At 44.7% G+C, this 25,144-nt stretch overlaps 2 protein-coding genes across 11 annotated transcripts; both read left to right on the plus strand.

Annotated features, from left to right (window-relative positions):
- The first annotated feature begins 31 nt into the window (after nucleotides 1-31).
- Nucleotides 32-25,021, plus strand: LOC129202507 (elongation factor 1-delta-like). Of its 9 annotated transcripts, none has more exons than XM_054815408.1 (10): nucleotides 50-172; nucleotides 1,969-1,997; nucleotides 12,028-12,151; nucleotides 13,841-13,912; nucleotides 20,227-20,295; nucleotides 21,495-21,588; nucleotides 21,845-21,948; nucleotides 23,276-23,524; nucleotides 24,150-24,344; nucleotides 24,924-25,021. In XM_054815408.1, the coding sequence occupies exons 3-10, from the start codon at nucleotides 12,032-12,034 to the stop codon at nucleotides 24,960-24,962; spliced, it is 942 nt and encodes a 313-aa protein (XP_054671383.1). In that variant the 5' UTR covers nucleotides 50-172; nucleotides 1,969-1,997; nucleotides 12,028-12,031; the 3' UTR covers nucleotides 24,963-25,021. The 9 variants fall into 9 exon arrangements, with proteins under 9 accessions (XP_054671384.1, XP_054671389.1, XP_054671392.1 ...); XM_054815410.1 differs by having other exon boundaries at nucleotides 20,230-20,295; XM_054815409.1 differs by lacking the exon at nucleotides 1,969-1,997 and having other exon boundaries at nucleotides 32-172.
- On the plus strand, nucleotides 5,849-11,582 carry LOC129202506 (uncharacterized). Of its 2 annotated transcripts, none has more exons than XM_054815407.1 (2): nucleotides 5,849-5,854; nucleotides 8,657-11,582. In XM_054815407.1, the coding sequence occupies exon 2, from the start codon at nucleotides 8,657-8,659 to the stop codon at nucleotides 9,917-9,919; it is 1,263 nt and encodes a 420-aa protein (XP_054671382.1). In that variant the 5' UTR covers nucleotides 5,849-5,854; the 3' UTR covers nucleotides 9,920-11,582. The 2 variants fall into 2 exon arrangements, with proteins under 2 accessions (XP_054671382.1, XP_054671381.1); XM_054815406.1 differs by lacking the exon at nucleotides 5,849-5,854 and adding an exon at nucleotides 6,540-6,779.
- Nucleotides 25,022-25,144: the final 123 nt, after the last annotated feature.

A 25,144-nucleotide genomic window follows, 5' to 3' on the forward strand; every position in this document is an offset into this window, starting at 1 on the left:
AGTGCTGCGCGTTGTGTCCCTGCACGCGGCCGTTCTTCCCCCCCCCGCCCCCGCCGCGAGTGGTCCGCGCCGCCCCCACAAGCCCCCGCGCGGTGCACCGCGCCTCCCTTTGCCTGGTGGAGGCCGAGCGGAGCGGAGCCGCCTGCGGCCTGCCCGGGGCCCAGCGCTGCCGGTGAGTGCTGCCCCTCTCACCGGCCCGTCGGGCGGGCTCCCCGCTCTCTGGGGTCCTTCATTTCCCTCCGTGGGCCTCGCTAATGGGAGCTTTGAGGGTATCTGGGGTCCCTTGCTCCTCTCACAGCCCTGGCGGAAGGGGGTGTGTGGGAGCCCCTCGTGATCTGTGGGCTTCTTTCCTGCTCACAGGCCATGAGAAGGGGTTGTGGGGGCTCCTGGCGGTCCGTGGGGTCCCTTTCTCCTCTCACGGTCCCCAGGAAGGAGGTTATGATCATTCCCCTATTATCTGTGGGGTTCCTTCCTGCTCATAGGCCTGGGGAAGGGGATTTTGGGGATCCCTCGTTTTCGGTGAGGCCCCTTGCCTTACTATGGCGAGAAGGGGGGAGCTGTGGGGGACCCTCATATGTGGCAGTCTCTTCCCCTGTTATAGTTTCAGGAAAGGGAGGTCGTAGGGTTCACACATCGTCTGTGTGGTCCCTTCCTCTTCACATGCTTGGGAACGGGGATGAGGCCCCTTCTCCCGTCCCCGGAGTCCTGAGGGAGAAGGCTTAGGGTGCCCTTGCTCTTTGGGATTACTTTTCCCCATTCTAAGTCCCAGGGAATAGTGTGTACACCCTACATGCTCCCCACAATCTCTTAGGTCTGTTTTGTCTTAATAGATTTGAGAAGGGGGGCTGTGGGAGGCTCCCCTGTTCCCTGTGGGGTCTCTTCTCCCCTCACAGGCTAAGAAAGGAGGATGTGGGGGGCCCCTCATTATCTGTGAGATCCCTTCCCCCCTCCCAAGCCTGGAGACAGGGGTTCTAGAGTTTGTCTATCTCTGTGGGGTTGCTTCCCCTTCGCAGGCTCTAGATAGGTGATTGCAAGAGCACCCCGTTTTCAGGGTAAGGGCTCGGTGTGCTGATGCTGGAGGTCTCCTTAAACCTGCTCACTTTTTGGGAGGGGGAGCAGGTTCCCTCTCTTTTAGGGTGCTGGTTTTGGGGATACCCCTGCTACGTGAGGCCTCACCTCTTCAAGTCTGGGGGGTCAGTGTGGTTCCTGTCCTGGTAGGGAGGGGAGTTTAGGGGACCCCCCTGTCCTCAGCAGCTCTGGGTGCTTCGGGGGTCTGTTGTTCATCTGATTTCTCATCTTTGCAAGGGTTTCTTGTTGAGTCACCTCCTGCAAAGGGAAACTCAAGCTGCTGCCATGTCCTGGCACAGAGCAGCTGGCAGCCCTCTGTAACTGAAGCAATGGCCTGATCCAGCCCCTGGCCCAGCACCCTTAGCTGCCTCTCCAGACTTGGTTTGGAGCTGGAACCCTGTAATGTCAGACCTCCCCTGTTGTCCTGCCCTTGCTGTGTAGGTGCACCTGGGCTCTGCTCATCTCGCCTCTCCATGTGCTGGTGTTCCCAACCCCTCTGTAACCTTGGTGGTGCCTCCGGCAGCCCATCCTGCATTTTCTGCTTCTCCTTTTTATTTCCACAACAGCTCACTGGGGAGGTATCTGTTTCAAAACTACATTTGGGGAATGGGCAGAGCTGGGGAGGAGTGGTTGTGCAGGGGCTGCTAATGTGCTCTCTGGGGGTTTGTGAAGGATTACAGCGGTAGCTAAAGTTGCTGAGGCTGCTACAGTCTGTCATTCTTCCCCTCCTCCCCTCCTGGTGTTCACTGAAATCAATATGAATTTGTTGTTTCACGTCTAAATCATTGATGCTTTGGATTTGATTGTAATCTGATGTTCACAATCCTTTTGTGCTCAGTATGGAGAAGAAAATAACTTTGCTTGGCTGCATAGCTGTAATTCTTTCTTCTGCTTTTCTAGGTGTGCCCTCTTTCTCCCTGACCTTGCAGGTATGCCTTTTTTCTCTTCACCTAAGCTGTTTGTTCTCAACTACTTTGCTTTTTCTTGTGAAGGTGACTTCTTTCCTGTCTTTCCCTACTCCTCATTTCCCATGTCCTTGATTATCTCTTCATTAGCAATCAGCAGTGTTGTTGCTTGGAGCAAACAGTTGTGTTTTTAGGTGATTGAGATTGGGAGTCATTGTTGTTTCCCTGACTCAACGTTAGTGTGGAGCTTTGTATTATAGCAAAGGTGATGAAGTCCCTCTCCTGTCTCTGTGTCCTGCTGCTTTGAGCCACAGTGAGTTGGGAAAGAGCAAATTTATGGAGTTAAACCAGTAGTAGAGCAATACTACACAAGTGTTAATGTTTTCTTTTGCTTTAGCTGCCTGTAATGACTCAGTGGCAGTGCCAGTGTTAAGGAGGGGGTGCATTTGCACCCCTCAACTACAAGAGGCCATCAGACCCTCTGATATGAAACCAGTCTCAGTTCTTTTAACTCTGAATCACCAAAAAGAAAAAAAAAAAAAAGCAGGAGGCGGGGCAGAGTTGATGCCTTTGCTGTAGAGCAGGTAGGTATGAGGCAGCTGTGTCTAACTGGTGCCTAAATGCCTAGCTGGAATGGCTCTTGCTTCTGTGCAGGACTGCAGCAGTAGCAGTTTTGGGAAGAGGAGAAGCATTTCACTAGGAGGAAGGTGTGGGTAGTACAGAGTGTGATGTGGCCCAGGTGCCTGTCTGAGGCTGTAGAAAGGAACAGACTGGTGCCCGTGGACCTTCTTGCTCTGTCTCTGACATCAAATGGGCCTTTTCTGGGTTTTCTGTCTTTTATTTTTCTGGCTGCTGCTGGGATGAGTGTTCAGGAGCTTCTGGTGAGGAGACTGGTGTGACATAGAGCACTAAATATATAACCATGTTGGCCTGGTTAAAATCAGCTGTGTCAGGGCATGTAAACAAATATGCAGATGGAAGATTGGGATAGAATTTCCTGTAGCGAGCATCTGCCAGTGCTGGGCTAGGGCAACAGCGACTGACATTGTCTTGATTGCTGCTTGGACCTGCAGAAATCAGGACCTTTCTGCCTAACTTTTTGGGGTGCATCCATGGGGTGGTTTTGGGGTCAAATCACAGCAAGCTGCTCTGTGTCTCTCTCATCCCGTGTCCCTTGGTGCCACCTCATGCACATTTTTTGATGTCTTCTCTGAAGAAGGGAGTTGAACTGTGACTGTAATCTTGCCCTCTTGATTATGGCTTGCAGAAAGTATCTGTCCCATCCTTCCAGAAATCAGTGAAGAATAAGATCTGCTGCTCTTGCTCATCTAAAGATACTTTTTCAAGGCTATTGGGAATATTTGAAGCCACATCAAACTGTTAAAATTATTTCTGGGAGAGTTGCTTTCAAATCATGGTGCTGCCTGACTTGCTGTGCCTTGTTGGGAGCTGACAGGTCAGCCTAGCACACAGCTGAGATTAAAATCGCAGTTCAGTTCCAGTGCAGGGAATCATGCAGAGCCTGGTGGAATTTAGGTCTCCGGGACGCTGTGACAAGCAAGCTTATTTATAACCTGACTTCCCCCTCAGAAAAACCACATTTATTTTATAGGCCTCTCAGTTCAGGAGAAATGTAACTTTCTCATGGAGAGGAGAGGAAGAGTGGCTTTCATTAAACCAGTAAATGGAGTTGACTTTCTTTTTTTGGCTACAGCCTTAGGGTAATGTATTGTACGCTTTTGTTTTACTGACTTTTTAAAAAGTAGCTAGACTTAAGGGGATAATGCGGTCAAATAGCTGAAGTCCAAAGCTTATTTTGGATTTACAGAACAATAGAGACCTTTTCATTGCCCATTTTTAACTTTATGCATTTCCCTGCAGCGCTGGAAGTACAGCACAGATTTGTTCTGGCTTGAAATACCCAGGACATGGTGACAAGACAACACCAAGCCCAAAGCTTTGACGCAGTAGCGATGACTAAAAATTATTTCAGGTTTTTGTAAGCCCTCTTTAATGGTCTGTGGGAGACCTAAACATTGACCTGTGATTTTTTTTTTGTAATTTGGGAGTATTTGATTATTTGGCATCAATAAAGATTAATAATAGCATTTGCCTTTCCAGTGGCTTCATGCTTTGATTGTCTGCACTGTCACTGGAAAAGCAAAATTGTCCTGGGTACACAGGAGCCAATCTCTGATGCGTACAGTAAGAGCCCTTACGTTTTTCTACTCAACTCACATATTTGTATTTCTGAAACACTTTATAAAAAGTTTGCTGCCTCTGTCTCAAGGTATTAATGTATCTTCATACTAAAAAAATGCTACTTAAATGAAAAACTGTGTCACTTCTGAAAAATGTTACTAGGCAGTGAATGAATGTGGTCTCAGGAGTGGATTGAGGGAGAGACCTGAGCATAGCTGCATTCATGTTGCCTTCCTTCGCTTTAAGCGCAGACTGATGGGTCTCTAATTTGGCTCTCGCTTCTGTGCTCTGAATTTTGCCGGTGGAGAGTGTTCATGAAACTATATCATGTTCTTTTAATTGTAAAACTTTCTGTTTGAGGAGGTGAAGTCCAACTCAGTTTAAATTTCTTCCAGAACCTCTGAAAAGGTGAATTTGTCCCTCCAGACTTTGTCAAATCAGATATATTCCCTTCACTCATCGTACTGTGATTTAGCAGACTTGGCTGAAGTAGGATTGTGAGCTTGTGTCTTGTCTGGAGTAAATTTGTGTGCTGGGAGAACTGGTATTGCTCTGGTCTGGTATTAATGGTCTGCAGCTCATATATCTCATCAGGCTGTTTGCACCAGCTCAGGTGATGGTTTGTGTAATTAAAATCCTTCTGTACGCCTTTTCTCAGGTTCCTCTGGGAAAGCTTATGAACATGGAGTAGAAATTACTTTTTTTTTCAATTTTTCTTGTGTTTGTAAACTAATTCATTGAAAATCTAGTCTTTATCATAACTAAACCTAAGGTTTGGCCCCTCATGGAAACAAAAAGGTGCTGTGGAAGTATCTTGGACTTGTTTTCAGAAAACGGTGTTGCCACTTGTGGTAAATCTCCTTTATGAAGATTTTGCCTGGTAATAAACTTTTTAAAAACAACACTTTAATTCCTCTGAGCCAGGTTTGATGGGGAACATTTGCAGTTACTTTGGTTTGGGGGTTTGTGTTGCTTCCTTGTGGAAATACCCTTTTTATGTGTAATGTTGAATTGGTGATGTGAGAAGCTGTGTCTTGTCAGGCTTTGTACGTGTAGCCTCATAGGTACAGCGCTGTGTAAGTCTTAAATTCTACCGCAAGTTTTCACGTATTGTCTTGATGCTTTTCCTGAAAAATTAGTAGGCTCAGTATTGGTGCTAGTGCTTTATTTCTATCTCATTCATAGAATATTGTACAGATAGCTAACTTCTGGTAGAAATAACTACAATCATGTGAATTCATTATTTGATACTATAATTGTTACATTTTCAGAATTCTTTAAAATATTTGCTATTAGTGTTTAGTTACCTGAAACTTGGGGGACCTGAGCTTCACTTTGGCACCAGCTGACAGTATTGGTGTAGCAGGTTGGGACCTTGTCTGGCTGGTTCCCTGTCGTTATGGGTAGATCCTTTTGGATATATCTATTTTTTACTGCTGGTTATTTAAAATTAAAAGTAACTGTGAGTATCTGTGGTGTTGATTGATGAAGATAATGTAGTTTTGGAGAGTTAACCAGCTGTAAGTTTAATGTATTCCATATGGGAGGGATTTAACTATATGATAATCCATTTGGCTGTTGTCATTCTGTGTCCTTGCTGACTAGCTGCTGCATCTCTAGAGCTTGAAACTTTCTCTAACTTTATCTTTTTTCTTAATGCTATCATAGGAGCTAAAAAAGTAAGTATTCTCTAGCTGTCATGTGGTTTTTGCACTTTCTGGAAAATCAGGAATATAGGCACTGATCTGATACTTCTAAACAGATTATTGCACAGTTTTCTGATTTCTGCTGGAAAGAAGTGTACCTTTACAGGTTGGTTTATTAGATTCAGCTTTGTCGCATTTTGATTCAAGACAGTTCTTTGATTTGAGAGAACCTCCTGATAATTGGAGTCCTCAAGAATGCACCTCATCCTTGAGATGAGTGATGTGGGGGCTGCAACTCTACTGCTTGAAGCTATTTGCTTAAGGACTTGAGCAAAGTCACCTATTAAAAAAAAAAAAAACCAAAACAAAACCTAACCCCCAAATTTTAGTTTTGTTTTGTCAAATGGTCATGCTCTTTCTATATGAAATGTTAATGGCCATAATGCAAATTAAATATTTAAAGGTGTGACAGTTTGAGCTGAATTGAGTCATCTGGGTTTCTTGTTACACCCACTAGAGATTCTTTCTGAAATAGTTTGAGTTGTAACCTCTGAGTATAACACCACCTGCACTGGGCTAATGAAGTATTCTCAATAAAGAATCTCCTTGAAGGCTATAAACTATGATTTATTTTTTTCTGTGGGATAACTCAAATATGAATGTAGAGCCAAGCAGAGCATGTCAGGCAAATGCAGAAATCTGATATTCTGTTTAGGAGTCCTTATTGACCTAAATAACCTAAAAATAAATAACCTAAAAATTCAATTGTATTGTCCTACCTACAATTTCAGTTGGGTATTTTGCTTTTCCCATGGATTTTGTGCTGGCAAGTTCCTGCACTAGGTCTGAATGGCTGTTAATGTAGAACATGTGCGCTGCAAAGCAATGCCTTTGAGCACAACACTTTTAATTTGCATCTTTTAATCCTTTTCCAGTCTGCCAAATGACTGAAATGCAGGTATTGCTTTAGCAGATGTTGCCTTGTCTTGATGCTACCATCCAAGAATCCCACTTAAATTGGCATCTCCTGTAAAAAAATATGTTTTTAAGGGGGATGCTGTTTGTCTCAGCTGCTTGGACAAATAATTTAAGATATTTTTATGTTCTTACGTGGTAATCAGGAGTATGAGGCTGCCTCAATGGTTGTTTTTTTTACAGCAGGAACAAATCCTTATATCTCAGAATAACTTGTGCAAGCTCTTTAGTGGCATGTTTTTTGTCTGCATGATGTACATGATGTCATTTTTCACTGCTTGATGCTGTGGAAGCTGTAGTAGCAGAGCTTACCTTGCTGAGCAAACCCAAGTTACTGCTTGCTCGTAGCATTGCTCGTACCTTGCAATGTGTGTGCTTCCAGCTGGGGTGTATTTTAATGTTGATGGTAACAAGTAGATTAATGTTTATTGAAAGCACTGGTTTGTTTCTAGTTGCCTGTAGTTAAGTGTTTTATTGCTCCATAACTGGTGTAAAATGCAAGAGAAGAATGTAAAGTAAACTAAAGACTTGAAAATAAGTTTCAATTTAGATAATTTGAAATGTTTTTAGCTCTGACACTGTTTTCAGCAGTTTCACAACTCCAGTAAAAAAAAAGCAAGATCTACTTTTGCTTTTCGTAGTAATTTTTATAATTGACACATAGCATTACATTGCTTTAATATTGTAAACTATGTAAATTTAAATTGAAAGCTTAAAAAGGCAAAAGTATTTACTTGTAGTAATAGTTTATTATTTTTACTGGTCTGTCAAGCACCAGACTTGAGGCTTGTAAAATCATCCAGGAATGGTTGGAACTGCAAGCCATTGACTAAGGTCTGGATGATATTTCGACTGGATGTGAATTTTATTTGGCAATGTGTCACAGATAAATTTGTAGCTGTAAAACTTGCAGCAGTTGGTAGCTAGAGAGAGAGCTGGTGTACAGGTACTTGATTATTTATTTTTTAACTCTAGGGATTTGACCATGTAGCGTTTGGCAGAGAGGTCGTTACCTAATCATTAGATATTTGAGCAGTACAGTAAATTCTGTACTTGGAAAGGTATTTCCTATACCGTTTCCAATAATCTACACATAATAGGAGCTGCTTGGTTTTTTTTTTCCACTGTAGTAAAGTATGACTAGGGCAGGAAAACACAAAGCAGATGCAATATTTTTCTTTCAATAGAAAGTCTTTTCGATAAGTAAATTAATCATGAGATCTCCAGCTCTTGGTCAATTTTAATTTGCCAGTAACTGGGGTTTTAAACCAAAAGGGAGTCATAGTTTTTCAGTCAGCTCCCTCTGCTGGCTTTCTAGTAGTGAAACACAAATAGATGTAAACTATGACCTCTAAAGATACTTGAGAATTGGGGCATCTTTTTTTTTTTTAGCCTGTCTTCCCAAAACAGTGCCTAATTGAGAATACCTAAGAAGTAATTAAGGACTAATCTCTTAACTTGGAAGAATATCTTATACGTTACTGGGGATTTGAACAAAGCCTCATTTTTTTTTCCTGGCAGTTGTCTTCAAAAGTGAAATTTGAAGTGCCTTCATGCAGTGTCTTTATTTTTAAATAGTAATGTGCAGAATAGTTATCAAAACAGCAGGAATATTTTAAGAGGAAGCTTATTTTGACTTTGGAAACTGAACATGTTTAGGCAGTTTAATTTCTTGGAATTAAAATGTATAACAAAGGAAAAATTGAACTAAATGCTTAGGTTCTTTACCATGTATAATAATAGCTTTTGACACTCTTGTATTACTTAAATTACTAAAGTCTGATGCATGCCCTTGCTTTATTTAGTTTTGCTGCAACTACATTGTTGTGCTTATCTTTTAATGCTGCCAATCTTTGGAAGATGAGGACAAGGAAGCCTCCCTGCCCAGTAGAAAAAGTGTGGGTAGACAAGCACAAATATGATGAAGCAGAGAGACTGCATTACGAAAGAGAAGCGATGCTAGCTGCTGCGGCCCCTGAGGAATGCCAGGAGGTAGAGGCTGTAAATGGAGTCTGCAATGATGACTCTGTTGAAAGTGAATTCAAGGGAGACCTGAAGAGAGCAAGGAATGGAAAGAAACAAAGGAAACGGAAGCGCTCTCCAAAACCCAAAAATGTTGCCTCCAAGTTAGACTCTATTCTGACTGGTTTGTTAGCTGACCACGTGTGGTTTGACAAACCTTTCTATGATCATGCTGAGAACGTGTACAGGAAAAAAATAGTGGATTGTCAAAACCAGGAGGTACCTGAGACTGCACTAACTGCTGAGCAGTCCCCTTTAGTGGCCAGGTCAAAAGCTGTCCAAGATATTCCTAAGCCAAGGATGCTTTCAGCAGTCCTGCTCTGCTCCCATGGTAGTCTGTCTGCATGTCACCATGTTGTTCAGGATGTCTGGGTCAACAAGTTTGACTTTGATAAGGCCGAGGAGGTGTTTATCGAAAAATCGCAGTTCTTTCTTCCTCCAAATGTCCTAACCATCCCGTCTGTGTGGTCAAACACTGGCAACGTTGGGCTGAGAACGCCGGATGAGGGCTATGTTACAGCCCTGCCTACTCCTGCTACGCCAAGCTTAGCTCCAGACGTCGTTGCTGATTCTGCTTCTTCCTTCATTACCAGTTTGCCTGGCTCTGTACACCAGACGGTAAATGGTAAGCCACAGATTTCAAGCTTGCAGGCTCTCATGTCAGAGGTGTGGTTAGAAAAACCTCTTTATGATGATGCTGAGAAGAGCTTCTATGAGAACATGTTTGACGGTCATCCATCAGGCAAAGTCAGACAGCAGCAACGCGGCTGCCCTGAAGCATTGAAGAACAACTATGAGGACAGCAAGAACCCTGGTGTTGGACAGCAAACGGGCATCAAACACGAGGACATCGCCACCAACTCTCTGCTTCCCAGTGATGCTGAGCAACCTCCGCCTACCTACTTTTTTCTGCATGAGGACAGTGAAACTGTGTGGCTTAATAAGCCGACGTATGACAGTGCTGAGTCACGATACTATGCAGCCGAGGCTCTGAAAATGTCAAGAGCAGGAGAGAGTACGGGGATGCAGGAATCTGCAGTAGTAAAACCCTCCCAACCAGCTGCTTATGCTTCAAGCATACCTGCACCAGAAACAAAGTAGGAGAAGTTTATTCTGGGGTAAAACTCACACATGCAAAACTGCCGGGTCAGGATTGAGCTGAAAAAATTTGCATGTGTAGAAGACGGGCGTCCTTTGTGTCTGCAGGACCATGCATGCTGCTGTAGGGAGATGCTGCTCCTGAGCCAGGGAGCCTGTTTGTGGGCAGGGTAACTGTGGGGGGAAAACTACTTCAAGGAACCCCCTTCTCTTGGTGAATGCTGGTGTCTAAAGGTAGTATTTGTGTGGTGCCAGAGGTTAAGGATTTAAAGTCAGGGCTGGTAAGTCAGCTAAGGTTTGACCCTCTCTTCACATGGAGGGGAGCCTGAGGCTATGCTAGTTGAGCAGGAGGAGTGCATTCTCAAATTGTAGATGACCTTCATAGTTGTAATTTATAAATCAGGTTACAGACAATCATTTCAAGGCTTCTTTTTAAGTCCTGGACGAGGTGTGGTATGATACTGCGCTTTCTGCATTAAAATGCTTTTATATATGACTGCCTGAAGTCTGCACGGAAGGCTGGGAGCCTGTCCGAAGGCCAGTGCTTAAATGTTGTTTTGCAGTGACTGATGTTCTTGGAACATCAGTCCTTATTTCCGACACTTTTGATCCTTGAGTTTCTTAGGATTTGCTGGAAAGTTTTAAGATCTTTGTCAAGTGTTAGAGACAAGCTTTAGAGCACACATGCCTTTCACCCTGTCCTGTTTGGGATAATTTTCTCTGTCATTGGACAGAACGAGATATTTGGTCATTCCTTTCACCCTTCCCCAGGAAAGTCCATGTGTCATTGTAAAATACATGGCATAAGTTTGTCTCTAACTGGGATTCTCTATTAATGACACTGGTTGGCAGCTCAAGCAGGGTCTTGGAGGGTTGAGTGCTGGGAATGGCTTTGATGTAGAGGACCTGTATGCTATGGTGGCCTCTGGTCTCTTCTGAATGGTTAGGTGAGGAGGGCTCATCTGTTGGCCTCCATGGAAGTGTTTTACTGTAAAGCTGTGGGGTTTTGAGCTGACAAGGAAAGGGTTTGTGTTTTGCTATAAGTTGCGTGGTAGAACCTGGTAGTGGTGTGGTTTCATTGTGATGCTCTGTCCCTGCTCTCACTGCCTCCTCAAACTGGTCTTGGCTCTGTTAGCTGTCCCCTGGCTCGAAATAAGGTCACATCCTGTTCTCATACTGTTGTGAGGGCTCCATCATTTGTCTTCAAGTTAAGTTAACCTTTGGAAGCTGCTGCACTGAAGAAAAATAATGTACACCATTTTCACAGCAGCGTTAGGATGTTTTACGCTGTTCCTCTGTGTAGTGACAGGTGTCTGTCCCTTGCAACTGATGATTTTAATTTCTAAACATTTGCAGCAGCTTCCAAAAGGGCACGTGTGCAGATAGTTGTGGTTCCATTGTAAACTGTGTGTGTATCTGGGTTCCTGGAGGCTGATGGGTGTCAGGCAGTGTGCTGTGCCAGGCTGTTCCTTACAGGAGGATTCGGTGGTGCATCTAGTGAAGCATGGCGTGACCAGGTAGAGACGTTCACTAGCCAACAGCCGTTGTCAACACAGTTGAGTTGTGTTCAAGGAAGACTGAAATGTGTTTAAATTAGTGAGCTGTAGTGTTGGGAGTCACCTGTCACAGAGTGCTCCCTCGTTGGCACGCTGTAGCGTGGCACGTGCTGCTTGGAGCTGTGTATTCTTCAGTCTTTGGTTTCACCGTGGCCAGGCGTCTTTAGAATTAAAAGCATTACTCCCTTTTTGATTCTCATACACAAGACATCTTTCTTAGCAGCAGATTCCCACGTGTCTAGCATGATCTAGAAAATCCTGCTCTGAAAGCTTTTTCTTTTTTGTGGAAGAAGGTACAGATCAGCTGATTTATTCTGTCCCCCCTTGGTGTAAATGCAGGTCAGGCCAGGCAGATGGGTGGGTGATTAGACTGCCCTGCTTTCTTAATAGGATCCTGTTTACTTAAAGCTTTCCACCGGAGGGGATAGCGCCAAGCAGAGAGCTGCAGACACAGCTCTGTGGGGGAAGAAAATGGTCTTCGGACAAGCTCAGTACAAGCTGCTAACTTTAAGTACATTTAGGAACTCACTTTGTTGGTTTTTTTCCTTTCTGCAGAAAAATGGCAGTCGACTACTTTATGCATGAGAAGATCTGGTTTGAGAAATACAAGTATGATGATGCTGAGAGAAGATTCTATGAGCAGATGAATGGGCCAGTTAGCAGCTCTTCACAGCAGCAGGTAATGCTTGTTCTCAGGTGGGGTTTAGCAGAGTGCTGGAGCTTTTAAGAGCTAGTTCAGAGTGGGCAAAAGATCACGATCCACCTGGATGTGCACTCCTCTATTATTTCTGCTCCGGGTGCTGCTTTTTCCAAGTGTGAGTGTCTTCTCTGGGGCTCTCTAAGCCTACCCCCAGTTATGACCCCTTTCACCTTTTGAAAGACTGTCTTCTGTGGCCTGTGAAGAAGAATTTCTCCTGTACAACCAGTGCCCTGGGAGATCAGATACCCTTGAAACAACCAGTTACAGGTTGCAGCAGTGACTCTTAATCTTTTCAGGCTGCTGTGACAGGGCACGAATGCTATCTGTGATCTAATGGGGGCACAGTTTGAGCCGCAAACCCCAAGAGCTGCGGTTCTGTTGGCTGGGCTAAGAATTGACCTGTCCCCATTCAGCCAGGGAAGATGCTGTTTTGTTGCAGCTAAGCTTCCCTTGGCAAGGGATGTGTTGGGTATATGAGATGCTTAATGTTTGAAAAGAGGCACTATGGCTCAAAAAAACCACAGGAATTATGTTCCTCTCTTTGTACCCCCTGAAATAATCAGAAGACTGCATCACAGTACTGGTGAGTTGGTGGGAGTAAGTGGAGGGGAAGCATGGTGCTGCTGCAACACACCTGACCTGAAGTAGTTCAAGCTTACGTATTAGCCCCAAACTATTACTGTTTAAAAGCACAGAGCTATTGTAACCTCCTCCTGCCATGTAAAGAGCTGTCAACTGCTTATGCATTTGGTTGGTTATGTAGAAAGCTGCTTAAGAGTTTTAAATGGCTGTCTTGCAAGCGTTTAAGGGGAAGCTTTTTGCTTAAGTAATAGCTTCTAGGCATACTCTCTCTATTCCTGCTGCCCATGCTAGCATAGCGGTGGCACAGCACCTAGGACATATGAAGAGAGGACACCTTTGAGAGGTGGTGTGAAGGCTCTGGGGGAGATTCTGTAGCAGTTTATCAGCCGCTTCCCTGCTAAGGAAAAAGATCCATGCTCCTTAAAACCTTCCTGCAACCTGGAGGTGGTATCCACCTGAATATGTCCAGGCTGTTGCTCTTCTGTGGTCTATTTGACATGGGCTTTTGGGTTTGTGGGCAGTTTCCTGTCTCAGATCTTGTTTGTGGGGTTGTAGTCTGGGAGAAGCAAGGAGTGGATGGATCATGGAAACTGAATTTGTGCCTTAGGAAGGAAATTTTCCAAATTCAGGCTAAGGCACAGCAGCAGGGGGATGGGGGCAAAAACTTGTGCTGCTGTACCCTGGGTCATAGCTCTCTGGATAGAAGACTTTGGTTAGGGCTGTCACATCTTTCCTGAATACAATGATGGGTAATGCTACAACAAAGGGCTGCTAATGATAGATCTCTAAGGAGTACTGAAGTGACTCCAACCCTCTGCTGTCCAAACCATTCAGGGTAATAATAGAGAATTTGAAAAGCTCTTGACTGGATGATCTTCTGGACACGTGGCCTGATGTGACCAGGGACTGCAGTCGGTGCTGCTTGATTTAGAACCAATCCTTGCAGCTAATTTTACAATACTTGCTGAATCATTGGAAGGAACCCTCCCCCATTCTTACCCTCTTTTTTTTTTAACTTCCCTGACCAGTTTCCCATGTTTTGTATTTTTTTAAAAAAAATCTTGGTTCTTTCTGCACTGTTTGCAGGAGAACGGAGCCAGCACGATCCTACGCGACATTGCCAGAGCCAGGGAGAATATCCAGAAATCGCTGGCCGGAGTGAGTACCCAAGCTCTCTCACCAGCTGGCTACCTGCAACCATTTTTAGCTGTGATGCATCTCACAGAACCCCGCTGTGACCACTTCATAGATTGCGTGGCTTCTTATTTTTAAGTTAGAGGAGAAGACTAAGGTGTGCAGCGCTGTGTACCACCGCCATAGCTCCATCCGACCAAGAGCACCGTTACTACTAGAATGCATGCTGCTTACCTGCTTGCTAGCCTGTAGTGCTTTTTAAAACTAACTTGATTAGGGTTAAAATTCTTCAGCTGTGCATTTCTTTTCTTTTTTCCCTGGTGGAGTGTTCCCACAAGTCCTTATCTAACACGTTATGAGTCACTGTTAAAATAACCTTGCTGAGTAGCACAGTGCTGAGCTGCCAGCAGGAGTATGTATGTGTCTCTCTTGGGGTACACTGGGCTGCCACCTTCTCTTTCCTGTTTTGCTTTCAGTTTAGGGTATGTGCAAAAAAATGGTATCTTCCATCTGCTACATCTAGGGAATTCAGCTTGGCTACTAGCTCTAAGTCTGGAGCATCCTGTAGAAGTTCAGTAACATCCATTCTTGGAGGTGTTTTTGTGCTGATATGTACAGCCAGCACTGATAAAACCTTAATTTTTCAAGAGGAAGCTGAGATCTTAAACTAATAAGTGGTCTGGTTTCGTACGTGAAGAAAATTCACAGAACACAGCCCACATGTCTTGATTTCTTACCTCTGCAGTGGGACTACTACATACCTGCACATACCTTCTACCTGAGGGTATCCATCCTTTATCTGTATTGATTTGGCCTCATAACTTCCTCTTGGGGTATTTAACACCCTCAGTTTCTATCTAGATCAGTACAATAACAGGGAATCGAGCCTTTCTCAAGGGGAATATTTCATATTCCTCCTTAAAACAAGCAGAAAGGAGCCATACACTTGGGGTGGATATGAAGCAGTTAGGCTAATTGTTTTCCCCATGGTGGTCTCACTGTGCTTGTGGAACTCGACACTACAAAAGCAACTTCTGCAACTGCTCATGTGAGTGATCCAAGATATTCAGTACTGCAGGAAGAGCAGGACAAATTTGATGAAAGGATGGTGGGAAAGGATTAAATTGGCTTTGATTAGATTCAGTGGTCCCAAATACAGCTTGAATACAGCATGGGAATCAATGGAAAGTTGGGACATCTTAGTAATATTAAGTAAAAAAAACCCAAAATATGGTGAGGAGGAAAATACTTGGAAGTTTTCTAGTGCTAGATTTCTAATTTCTTACTTCAACATCAGTATTTCAGCCAACTGCTTGGGGAAGGTTTTCCTCAACTGGCTCATTTAAGTACAGATGTGAAATAACATATTTGGGCTTTTAGTAGAGACTTACCAGCTCTTGTTGGAGTTTAGTTAAGGCAGATATGTGGGGAAATAAGTCCCCATCCCAAACAGGGTTGGAGAACTCTTGCACAGATAGTGTTAAATGCCTTTGGAAAGACCTTTTCAAGCTGAGCAAGGTAGTTGCTTCCCCCAAGACCTGCCTCCTCCAGGAGCCAGAGGCTGGATGTGGTGACTAGGGACAGGAAACCGAAATACAAATCATCTAGTTGTGCTGCTCGTCTACCCCGAAGGCATATTCTCATCTTGCAGAATGGTCTGTGGTTTGTCAAAGATAAGGAATTTCTTGCCCTTGCCTGTGACTCATGTTAAAGAGCTTCTTTGTGTGAGGAGCACGTTAAGTTTAGATCATCCAGGTCCTGTAATAGGGAAGACTGGGGGAACTGGCAAAGCACCGGACCAAAACCAGAACAGAAATTTGATAATAAAGTCCTTTGCACTCCTGTGGCACTTGTTTGGGTTAGTGCTGAATGAAAAATTCATCTGTTGGATTTTTGTTTCCTGTGAAGAAGATGTGGTGGGCTTGAGGATTTAAGGTCAGGACTGAGCCACAAGGCCTTAAAACTGGAATCTGGAGTGTTGCAGAAAGTGGATTGGGACTCTCCAGCAAAGTCTTGAAGGAAAAGCATTATGTAGTGCACATCTGTATGAAGGAAAGCACTGTGCACCCTAACCTGCATTGCTGTTGAGGGCACTCCATCATTTATCCAACCTATAGCTGCCATTCTGGTCCCAAAATATGCGGTTGTTTAGATAAGCAGAGCACATGGCAACAGTGATGTCCTTTTCCTGTCTGTTTTATAATCCTGTTTAACTGATCATGCCTTACCCTGGCTTATATGATACCCTGGAGAGTGTCACCTTTTCAGGTTTTCCACATGTTGCCACATCTCTGCCCTGGAACCTGAAGTGGTAAAGCATGGTCGGATCTTATGTGTTAGTGTGTGGGTTAGAAAGACTGAGCTGTTGAGAAACAAGTCTGAAATATAAGCTTTTCTAGCTTGCATTTCTGAAGGATCATCACTAATCTCGGACAGCCACGGCATAAAGGGGGCTTGACTTTAGAACACGCTTACACTTTGTTTTTATGTTTCAGCCAAATTTATACTATCTGATCTATGGAACAATAGTGAAGCATGTTTTTATAGTCAGGATTTAGTTTTTTCCTTCCACCTGAAGATGCAGAGTGATTGTCAGGAGTCTAAAGATGTAGCAAGTGAAGAGTTGGCTCTTATAAGATGGGAAGATGGAAGATTAATGCCCTTCTTTTGCTGGTTTCAGGTCTGCTTCAGCTGGATAGTGTTATTCTGAAATGTGTGAATGCGCATTAGAAGGGTTGAGATTGTACCGAAGGAGGGTACAAAGCTCTGATGCTGGAAACATTTGTTTGCACATACCTTTCATCCCGCTTTGCATGGTCATCTCTGCTTTAAACAATCTCTCCAGTTGACATCTGCTCAATTGCTAATGCTTTCCTAGATATCAGGTTGTTAACATGTGCAGTGCTGCAGCTGGTGGCGTTGAGACTGCAGGTGGTGAGAGTTTTTACAGCTGGGGACCTGAGGCACGGAAAGGATTGATTTGCCTGAGATCATAAGCAAGTCCAACAGAGTGCATGACTGAACTCTCACTTCCTGCACCCTCCCTGGGGGCTGTAACAAAAGGGATGTCACTGGGTGGCTGGTGTGGGAGTCTGAAGCTCTGTTATTCCCCTCTCTGTCTCAAGTTCCCTCTTGCAAAGCCTCTCTATTTGTGGGTTTCAAACAAGAAAAGTTCCCAGAAAACCTCTGATTTTACTAAAATGTTTGGAAGCCACATTCAGAAATGCATCTGTGTGCAGGGAAGGCTCACACCTTCTGTTGGAAACCAGCCAGGATCCATCCTACTGGTCTTAGGTGGGGGAAAGTCTCTTTTAGTTCTTCAACATTGTTTCCCCACAGTTCAGTTTTTGTGTATCTAACCGTGGCTAAATTTTGCATATTTCCAGAGCTCAGGTAGACCAAACTGAAAGGTGTTATGTCTCTGCATGCACAAAACAGGTTTATTTTTTGGACGAAGCTATGTGAGCTCGAGACTGGAAAAACCTACGCATCACATCTGTAACAGAGCTTGTAAAATCTGCATGCTGTTCTTTATGACTGATTAAATGAAGAGAAAAGGGTTGACAACTTCCACATACTACTTGTAGTGAGGGAAGTGCCAGCTTTCCAGCTGTGGCTGTTGGTTGGGCCTGACATACGAAGGGAAGAGCTCTTAGCTGTAGCTGTCCTGACAGATTTCCTTCAGCTGATATGTCGACATGTAACCTTTGCCAGCTTTTTCTTCATTAATTAGTGTTCTTGTCTCTGATTTTTTTTTTAAAGTATGTTTTAGAGAGTTAAACTATAGAGAGGGCCAGATGTTGAAAGCCCTTTAAGGCTGAGGCTAGATTCTGTTTTCTACACTTCATAAGGAAGAAATCCTAGGGTTTTAATTTGCTTGGATGATTATATGCAGTCCTTGGTGTGGTTCTGGGCTTGCTGAGTGCTTCTGCTATTCAAAATATTTTGAATAGTTTGCAGCAGTGATCAGTGTATCACTAACGTGAGTTCAGCACAAAAACTGTGGCTTAAGCGTAGAAAAAACAAAGGTTTTAAGAGCTCTATCCATGAAACAATGCGCAGGAAGTGACTGAAGTGATGCTCTGGAACTCCCTACCTTTGAGATTTTTAATTATTGTCCTTGATAAAATTCACAAACACTTGTGTCAAGCTTCCTCTTGGCACAGTCGAGTCAGAAGAGGAAATAACGCTCGGTTGTGCGTAGGAAAAAACACACCGTAAGTAGTGTGCAGCTTAGGTTGGTGACCACATCTTTAAAAACTTGAAACATCCTCACCTCAGGGGAAAGCTCACAGTCTCGTAAAGGCAACTTTTCCACAATTTCTGCACGTGTGGCTTGACCATCTCCCAGAATTGGGAACTTGGCTCAGAATCGTGCCTCTTATACCATGCTTTTCACAGGTTATAGGTTCCCAAAGAATGCCTGGCCCAGTTTGTGAAGACTTAATCTCTTGTTTGCTTGAGCTTGGACAGGCAACCCTCTTTTCTTGCCAGCAAAAGATAGCTGTGCTCAGGCTCACCTTGCCCTGGGGTTGCCCAAGACTAACAAATAACGTCTGAATTCCACAGGGTGTTGATTTAAATGCTTTGCTGTGGCGTGTCTGTGAGCAACATGAGCCCTTGCCGTGTTGTAAACCTCCCTTTTAAACAGGCGTGAAAAATACAGCACGGAGGAGCAAATGAAACCTGGTTTAGGATTAGCTTAGCGGTGTAATATGCTGAATCCGTTTGTCCAGGCGCACAACACTGAACTATTCACATGAAAGTTGTGGGTGTTTAACCTGTAGGTTGTTAATCTTGCCATGTCTGCAGAGACCTCAGTAGTGACTTGCAGCTGAGAAATCCCAGAAGGGAGACGGCTTCCCATAGAGCCACCCAAATATCTGTGCTGCAGCTCCTCGAGCGCCTGTGCTACCTGTATTACCGCATACTGATGGGCAGATGCGTACTTAAATGCCCCACTGAGAAAGCTGCCTTTCCTCTGGGCTTCGTTATCTGTATTTGCAACCTTGATGTCGTCAATGGCAGCTGGCAAAGGAGGGGGGAAAAGGGAAGGAGTTTGTGCATTGTAGAGCTCTGCCTTGCTCTGTGCAATTCCCTGGGTGCTACACAAAGCTTTACAAATGGCACCTGACAGCAATATACAGCTAGGTTTGTATCCTAGTATTTTATACTACTCAAAAGGTCTGTTGAAATAACAAAATGTCATTTTTCCATGCTCTTCCTTGTGAGAACAGCTTCATGCAGAGCAGAATGTTTCAAAATCCTCTCATCTTACTCTTGCAAGCCATAGCCACAGCCTTTTTTGGGAAAATGGCCATGATTTTCTCCTTAAACATCCCCGGAATGACACAACCACACAAGGCTGGCAGGTTTGTCTTGTGCTGGAGGCATCCTGTCAAGCTGTAGATGTTTTTCCTGTGGGACTGCAGGGAAGAACAGTGCTGACCTATTCTGTGTAAGACTCCGGGATGGCAGCTGACAAGTGTCAAGGTAGATGGTTCTGCCTCAATTTGGATTTCTCAGTTTTTGGGAGGAGAAAAACCCAGCTATGTATCTCTTTGTGGGTGACAGCTCCTGTTTGATGATGAGTCAAAACAAGAAGTGCTTTTTCAAGGGGTGGGGATGGATGTGACTATTGCCAAAATTCACTTTTCACTGAATTAACTTAGACTTTGGCCCTGATGGTGTAACTAGAACAGGAAGAGGTCAGGCAACGAGTTCAGCTGAGGTTTAATTTTTGTCCCTGGTGTATAAGGCTAAGGGCTAGCCTGATGCGATGAGCCCAGTGCGGCTAGCAGCCTCTGTTCTTGGTGGCGCATGCGAGGATGGAAGCCCATGCAGGGGTCTCATCAAGTTGTTAGTGCAAACCGGTGTTGTGTTGCTCTACGCCTCTCTAGGAGAAAGAGTCTTGGTAACTTTGCATGTGTTTCTGCATCTGTCAGGTATTGGGTTTTATCTAATGACAGGAGAGCCAGCTCAGACTGCGGTGCATGCCGCAGTAATGCATGCATCTGCTGCACCTCTGATTTTACAGATGGGGAGATGCCTAAGACCATGCTCTAGACATCTCAGTCTAGTTCTGCCACCTTTCTGCGTGACCTTTCTGCAGGCGCTGAGAAGTTTTAACAAGAAGATGGCAGAATTCATGGATAAATGTTTCCGTGCAGGCTTTGTTCGGTGTGTAGTTGGTGTGAGGCTGTATCTTGTTCCTTGACAATTTGTCCTGCATGTGGATCTGCTTCTTGCACTTGAACTGCCTCTTCCAGCATGAGTGGAAATCCTTTTCTATCTTCAGTCTTGAACCAAACATCCTCCAAACCTTTTGCCCTTTGCAGCAGAAGACAGCTCCTCGTAGTAAAGAAGCTCCTTCTGCCCGTCACAAGAGGCAGTCAGGCCGCTCAACTGTAAGTCACCTGCGCACGGATGGAGCTGGTTGTGTGATTTGAGATGATGGCGTAGGGCAAGGACAGTCCTGCCTTGGAGAGATGGACCAAGTTCTCCTTCCTTACAATGAGAAGTGTTTGTCCTTTGGCACGTGGTCGTAGCTCACCCTATATATCTTCTACCAGGGCATTTAGATTTCCCAGCTTGGTGTCTGGGGACTGCAGATCTGCGCTTGCCTTCCTGAGCCTGTATCCATTGCAAAGGCTGCGTTGGAGATTGGTTTCACCGTGCTTTTGATGTCTGACCCCTGCCCCTTTTTGGGTGGGTGGAGAAGGGTCTCTCTGACCTTCCTGCTAGGAGCAGCTCCTGCTTCTCCGTGTGTCTCCCAGGGCCAGGCATCTCCCAGACCTGCTTTCCATGTGCTGCATATTCTTCATCTTAATCCCTGTATTTCCCCCTCTCCATCTTAAGTGACTGCTGAGATCTCGGAAGCACGTCACCTGCAACTGAGAACCACATCATAATTATATGCAGGGTGCACTTGAAAGAGTATAAATTATTTTCTCTATTGTTGTATTTAGTTATAAATGACACTTAAAGTGTGATGGCCTGTTATTTTCATTCCCTTTGCTAATTTGAATTTATAGATCAGGACTTCCTTAAAAAAAAGTAAGCTCTCTTTTGCTGTGAAATACTTTTGAAGCTGGATCGCTAAAATTGCTGCCTCAGAATGCCTTAAAGTAGGTTTAAGTTGTTTTGAGAGGAATTAAAGGCTAGACCAGGGAAGGTGGGAGTATAGAAATGCTGGGATCTCTTTCCAGCTTTCACAGTGACTTGCTGTGTGACGTTAGGCAGGTCACTTCTGTGCTCTGTGCCTCAGTTTGTCTGTAAGAGGAGACCAGCTGCCCCATTTAAAGGCCTTAGTGTTAAACTTTAAAAACTTTTTGTGTGTTCGGTGTTAGTCTGTGATCTGAGACTGTAAAGAATTACTTTATCCTTTGCCCATCAGTTGAAATGTCTCGAGAGATGTTTCATGCTTCATTCTATAGAGCTACCGTATTCTTTTTTAAAGCCTTTAGAAAAAATGTCTTTTGTTCTTAGATTAGCTTTCATATTTTCTTCTTCCCTGAAGGCATGACTCTGCTTTGCTTCACTGATCCACTGAGCTTGGGAGTAGCTGAAAGACATTTTTTTTTCATCTCGGTTTTCCTTGTTGCAGAGTGCAAGCACAACTTCTGGGCCTGCTGGTGACCAAAATGAACTCCTTTCCAGAATTTCTCACCTGGAGGTAGAAAATCAAAACCTTCGCAGTGGTAAGTAGGAGAATCTTCTGGCATGAAAGCAAAGATGGGGTCCCGCTTCTGTAGGGTGTATCCCTTACTGATTTTGTTGCCAGGTGAGCACATGCTGGTGTCTTGATCAGAGCGTTGCAGGCTTCCCTCTGATGGGGGCAACTGTTGTTTTTAAAGCCCACTTTGAGCAGAAGCAAATTCGTCCTGACTTGAGAGCTGATGCAGAGCCTGCAAGATAAGATTCTTTGTTGTTTTATTTCCCCCTCTCTTCTTGCAGTTGTTGCAGACCTTCAGATGGCCATCTTCAAGTTGGAAAGCCGCTTGAATGCTCTGGAAAAGTCATCTACCTCCCACCAGCCCTCACCAGTTCCTCCAACGCAGGTGAGCCTTGGCAAAGCGCTGTTCTTGAATGCTTCACAGTCACAAAGTGCCAGGTTATTTCCAGAGTCTCCTGGCTGTCTACTGAGGATGGAGAGATACTCATAGTTAGGATGAGTTTGCAGCTTTTCCAGCAGTTTTGACAGCTGCCTCATCTTTCCCAAACAGTATGTGTAGAGAGGAGTGTTCTGCCCTAAGACCAGCAAAGAAGCTACGTTAGGGATTTCAGCTAGCGAGAGCTGGTGCAGATTTGTGCAAGTTTGGAGTTAATATGTACTTGATGAGCATTTAGCCCACAGTGCTGTGAGTTTGTTAGCACGCACCAGGTAAAATGCCACTTTGTTACAACAGATAAGCAGAATTGGTGATGCTTTTTTTTTTTTTTAAACAAATGTCCCCTGGCTGGAGCACCTCTCCTATGGGGACAGGCTGAGAGAGTTGGGGTGGTTCAGCCTGGAGAAGAGAAGGCTCCAGGGAGACCTTAGAGCCCCTTCCAGTCCCTGCAGGGGCTCCAGGAAAGCTGGAGAGGGACTGGTGACAAGGGCTGTAGCGATAGGATGAGGGGTAATGGTTTTAAAGTAAAAGAGGGGAGATTTAGATGAGATCTGAGGAAGAAATTCTTTCCTGTGAGGGTGCTGAGACCCTGGCACAGGGTGCCCAGAGAAGCTGTGGCTGCCCCTGGCTCCCTGGCAGTGTTCAAGGCCAGGTTGGATGGGGCTTTGGGCAACCTGGGCTAGTGGAAGGTGTCCCTGCCCGTGGCAGGGGGGTTGGAACTAGATGGGTCTTTAAGGTCCCTTCCAACCCAAACCAGTCTATGATTCTATAAGAATATATTTAATTTAATTTGAGAGCTCTGTGGGAGCTGAATGCGTGGCACCAAGTCAATCAATTCTTGTAGGTTGGAAGACGTGCTACCAGTGTTGCTGGTGGTCTCTGCAGTAAGCCTATAGAATGCGTAGGCCCCTCCTCATGCTAGGGGAAGATGCTTGATTGTGTTCCCAACTGCTGTCCCACTCAGACTCTCATGATCTAAATACCCTGAGCCATTAGGAGAAGGATCACCTCTTGGCTATGTGGTGGTTTTTGCTCTAGGAATATATGTACAGCCATGCTGGGCCGTTTCAGAGATCCATCTGGTTGAATGTCCTGTTTTGATGACCAATAGCTGATTCTTCACACAAATCACGTGGTGTGGGCCATGTTCGCTGTCATGAGCAATGTAGACTTCTGTTCCTGAGCTCCTCTTGAGTGCTGCTGTGATTCAACTCCAGGTTAATCTTCTCGCTTTTTTTCCTTAACTCAAACTTGAATGCACGTCACCCCAATGAAGAAAGTGGAACCATTCAGTGTTCCCTCCAAGAAAGTGGAGCTCCCATCTGCTTCACCGGCAAAGAAAGCTGAGCCAGCCGCTGCAGAGGAAGATGACGATGATGACATCGACCTTTTTGGTAGTGATGATGAAGAGGAAGACCAAGAGGCTGCCAAAGTCCGAGAGGAGAGACTGCGTCAGTACGCAGAGAAGAAGGCCAAGAAACCGGGTCTTATTGCCAAGTCTTCTATCCTTCTGGATGTGAAGCCAGTGAGTAACTGAAGTGGAGGAGCTCCGAGTGAGGTGATAAATCGCCTCACTTCCACATCTGAGTGGACTGGTGAAAATAGGACCTGCAGATTTCCAAATGAGAGGTCAGAGTGAGGTGGGATTTTGCAGCTGGGATCTGTAGCCCTTGTGCTGCACTGTGGCAAGTGCAGGCTGTTATCTGAGGTTCCCCTGCCCATGACTAGCCTTTTTCTTTGAAAACACAGATATTAAATGCCCTAAAGATGGGAATAAACCTGTTTTTATAAAATGGTCATGGTTGAACAAAAACTCTGGGCTGGTTAGTGCTGTGAGAGATGCCCTTGGTAAAAGTCACTTTAAAGTGAGTGCTCCAAAGTCATTGTGTTGCTGCAGGAAGAATCCTCCTTGCATCTGCAGTGCCTATAGGTAGAATTGAAATCACATGCTACGCAGCATTGCTGCAAAGTCAGATTTAGCTTGGCTTCACCATCAGCTAATTCTGGTGAAGAGTCACCAAAAAAGGGCAGCTTGGATCAGCTGAAACGTACTGAGAGGTGTAGCGTTGAATTTTAAGTCACTGGATACCTCTTGGGGCTATTCGTGATCTTTAGGAAAACACTAAAGTTCATACTTCATGTTTTTGCAGTGGGATGATGAGACTGATATGGTGAAGATGGAGGAGTGTGTCCGCTCCATCCACATGGATGGGCTGGTGTGGGGAGCCTCCAAACTGGTCCCAGTAGGTTATGGCATTAAGAAGCTCCAGATCCAGTGCGTAGTGGAGGATGACAAGGTCGGAACAGACATCCTGGAGGAGGAGATCACCAAGTTTGAAGACTACGTAAGTCTTGCAGCGAGCTGTGTAATTAATGCTGGGTGATGCCTGACCTGCACGGTCATTTTTAACTAAGGTTTGTTTGCAGATTTTGGCAAACTTGGATTTTTAAAAGAAAAACGCACAGAATTGATGGTGTCTGCCTGCTGAGACACTTGCATAATGTATTTAAATACACTTTTTTAAAGCTGGCTGATGCAGCTATCTTGCAGATATTTCGTAGAGCCATTTTGTAGGCTCTTGCTGCTCATCCAGCCCCCACCGACGATTATTTTGGGGAACCCCAGCTTTTACACTTAGCCTGGGCAGCACCAGGGTAGACATACAAATGTTTTAACCTTGGTGGCTGAGGCTGGAGGAGATGTCTCCATCCCCATCCTTCCTCCTTCCACGGAAATGACAGAAGGATCTCCAGCCCTGTGCATCACAGCCGGGGAGCTGACCTAAGATACCTGGGCCATCCTTCATCTGTTTGAGCATTGCTAGTGCATGCTGTGAATAAATCCCCGATGTGAATGCTTTCTTTGTTGTGAATGTCTGAAAACACCTTGGTGACCTATAGCTGCTGCTTTTGTTCTGTTTCAGGTGCAGAGTGTTGACATTGCTGCTTTCAACAAGATCTAGAAGCAAAACTGTATCCCCCTCTGAAACTGTAACTAATAAAGATCAAGATTGGGAGTGCAGATTGAATGATGGGTGTTTTTTCTCTGCCAAGTGCAATTTCTGCAGAGTGATTTGTTGTGAGACTTGGGGATATTTCCCTTCCTTGTCACCTTCATAAAAGGAAAGGCCTTGAGACAGGGGTG

The sequence above is a fragment of the Grus americana genome, chromosome 2 (assembly GCF_028858705.1).
Source record: "Grus americana isolate bGruAme1 chromosome 2, bGruAme1.mat, whole genome shotgun sequence".
Classification (NCBI taxonomy): Eukaryota; Metazoa; Chordata; class Aves; order Gruiformes; family Gruidae; genus Grus; species Grus americana.

Bases quoted from the DNA above. Each gene is read 5' to 3' on its own strand.
- LOC129202507 (XM_054815409.1), top strand. From the start codon at position 12,032: ATGGCAGTCGACTACTTTATGCATGAGAAGATCTGGTTTGAGAAATAC. The intron at 13,913-20,226 runs GTGAGTACCCAA...TGCCCTTTGCAG, and splicing joins TCCAGAAATCGCTGGCCGGA to CAGAAGACAGCTCCTCGTAG. The intron at 21,589-21,844 runs GTAAGTAGGAGA...CTCTTCTTGCAG, and splicing joins AAATCAAAACCTTCGCAGTG to TTGTTGCAGACCTTCAGATG.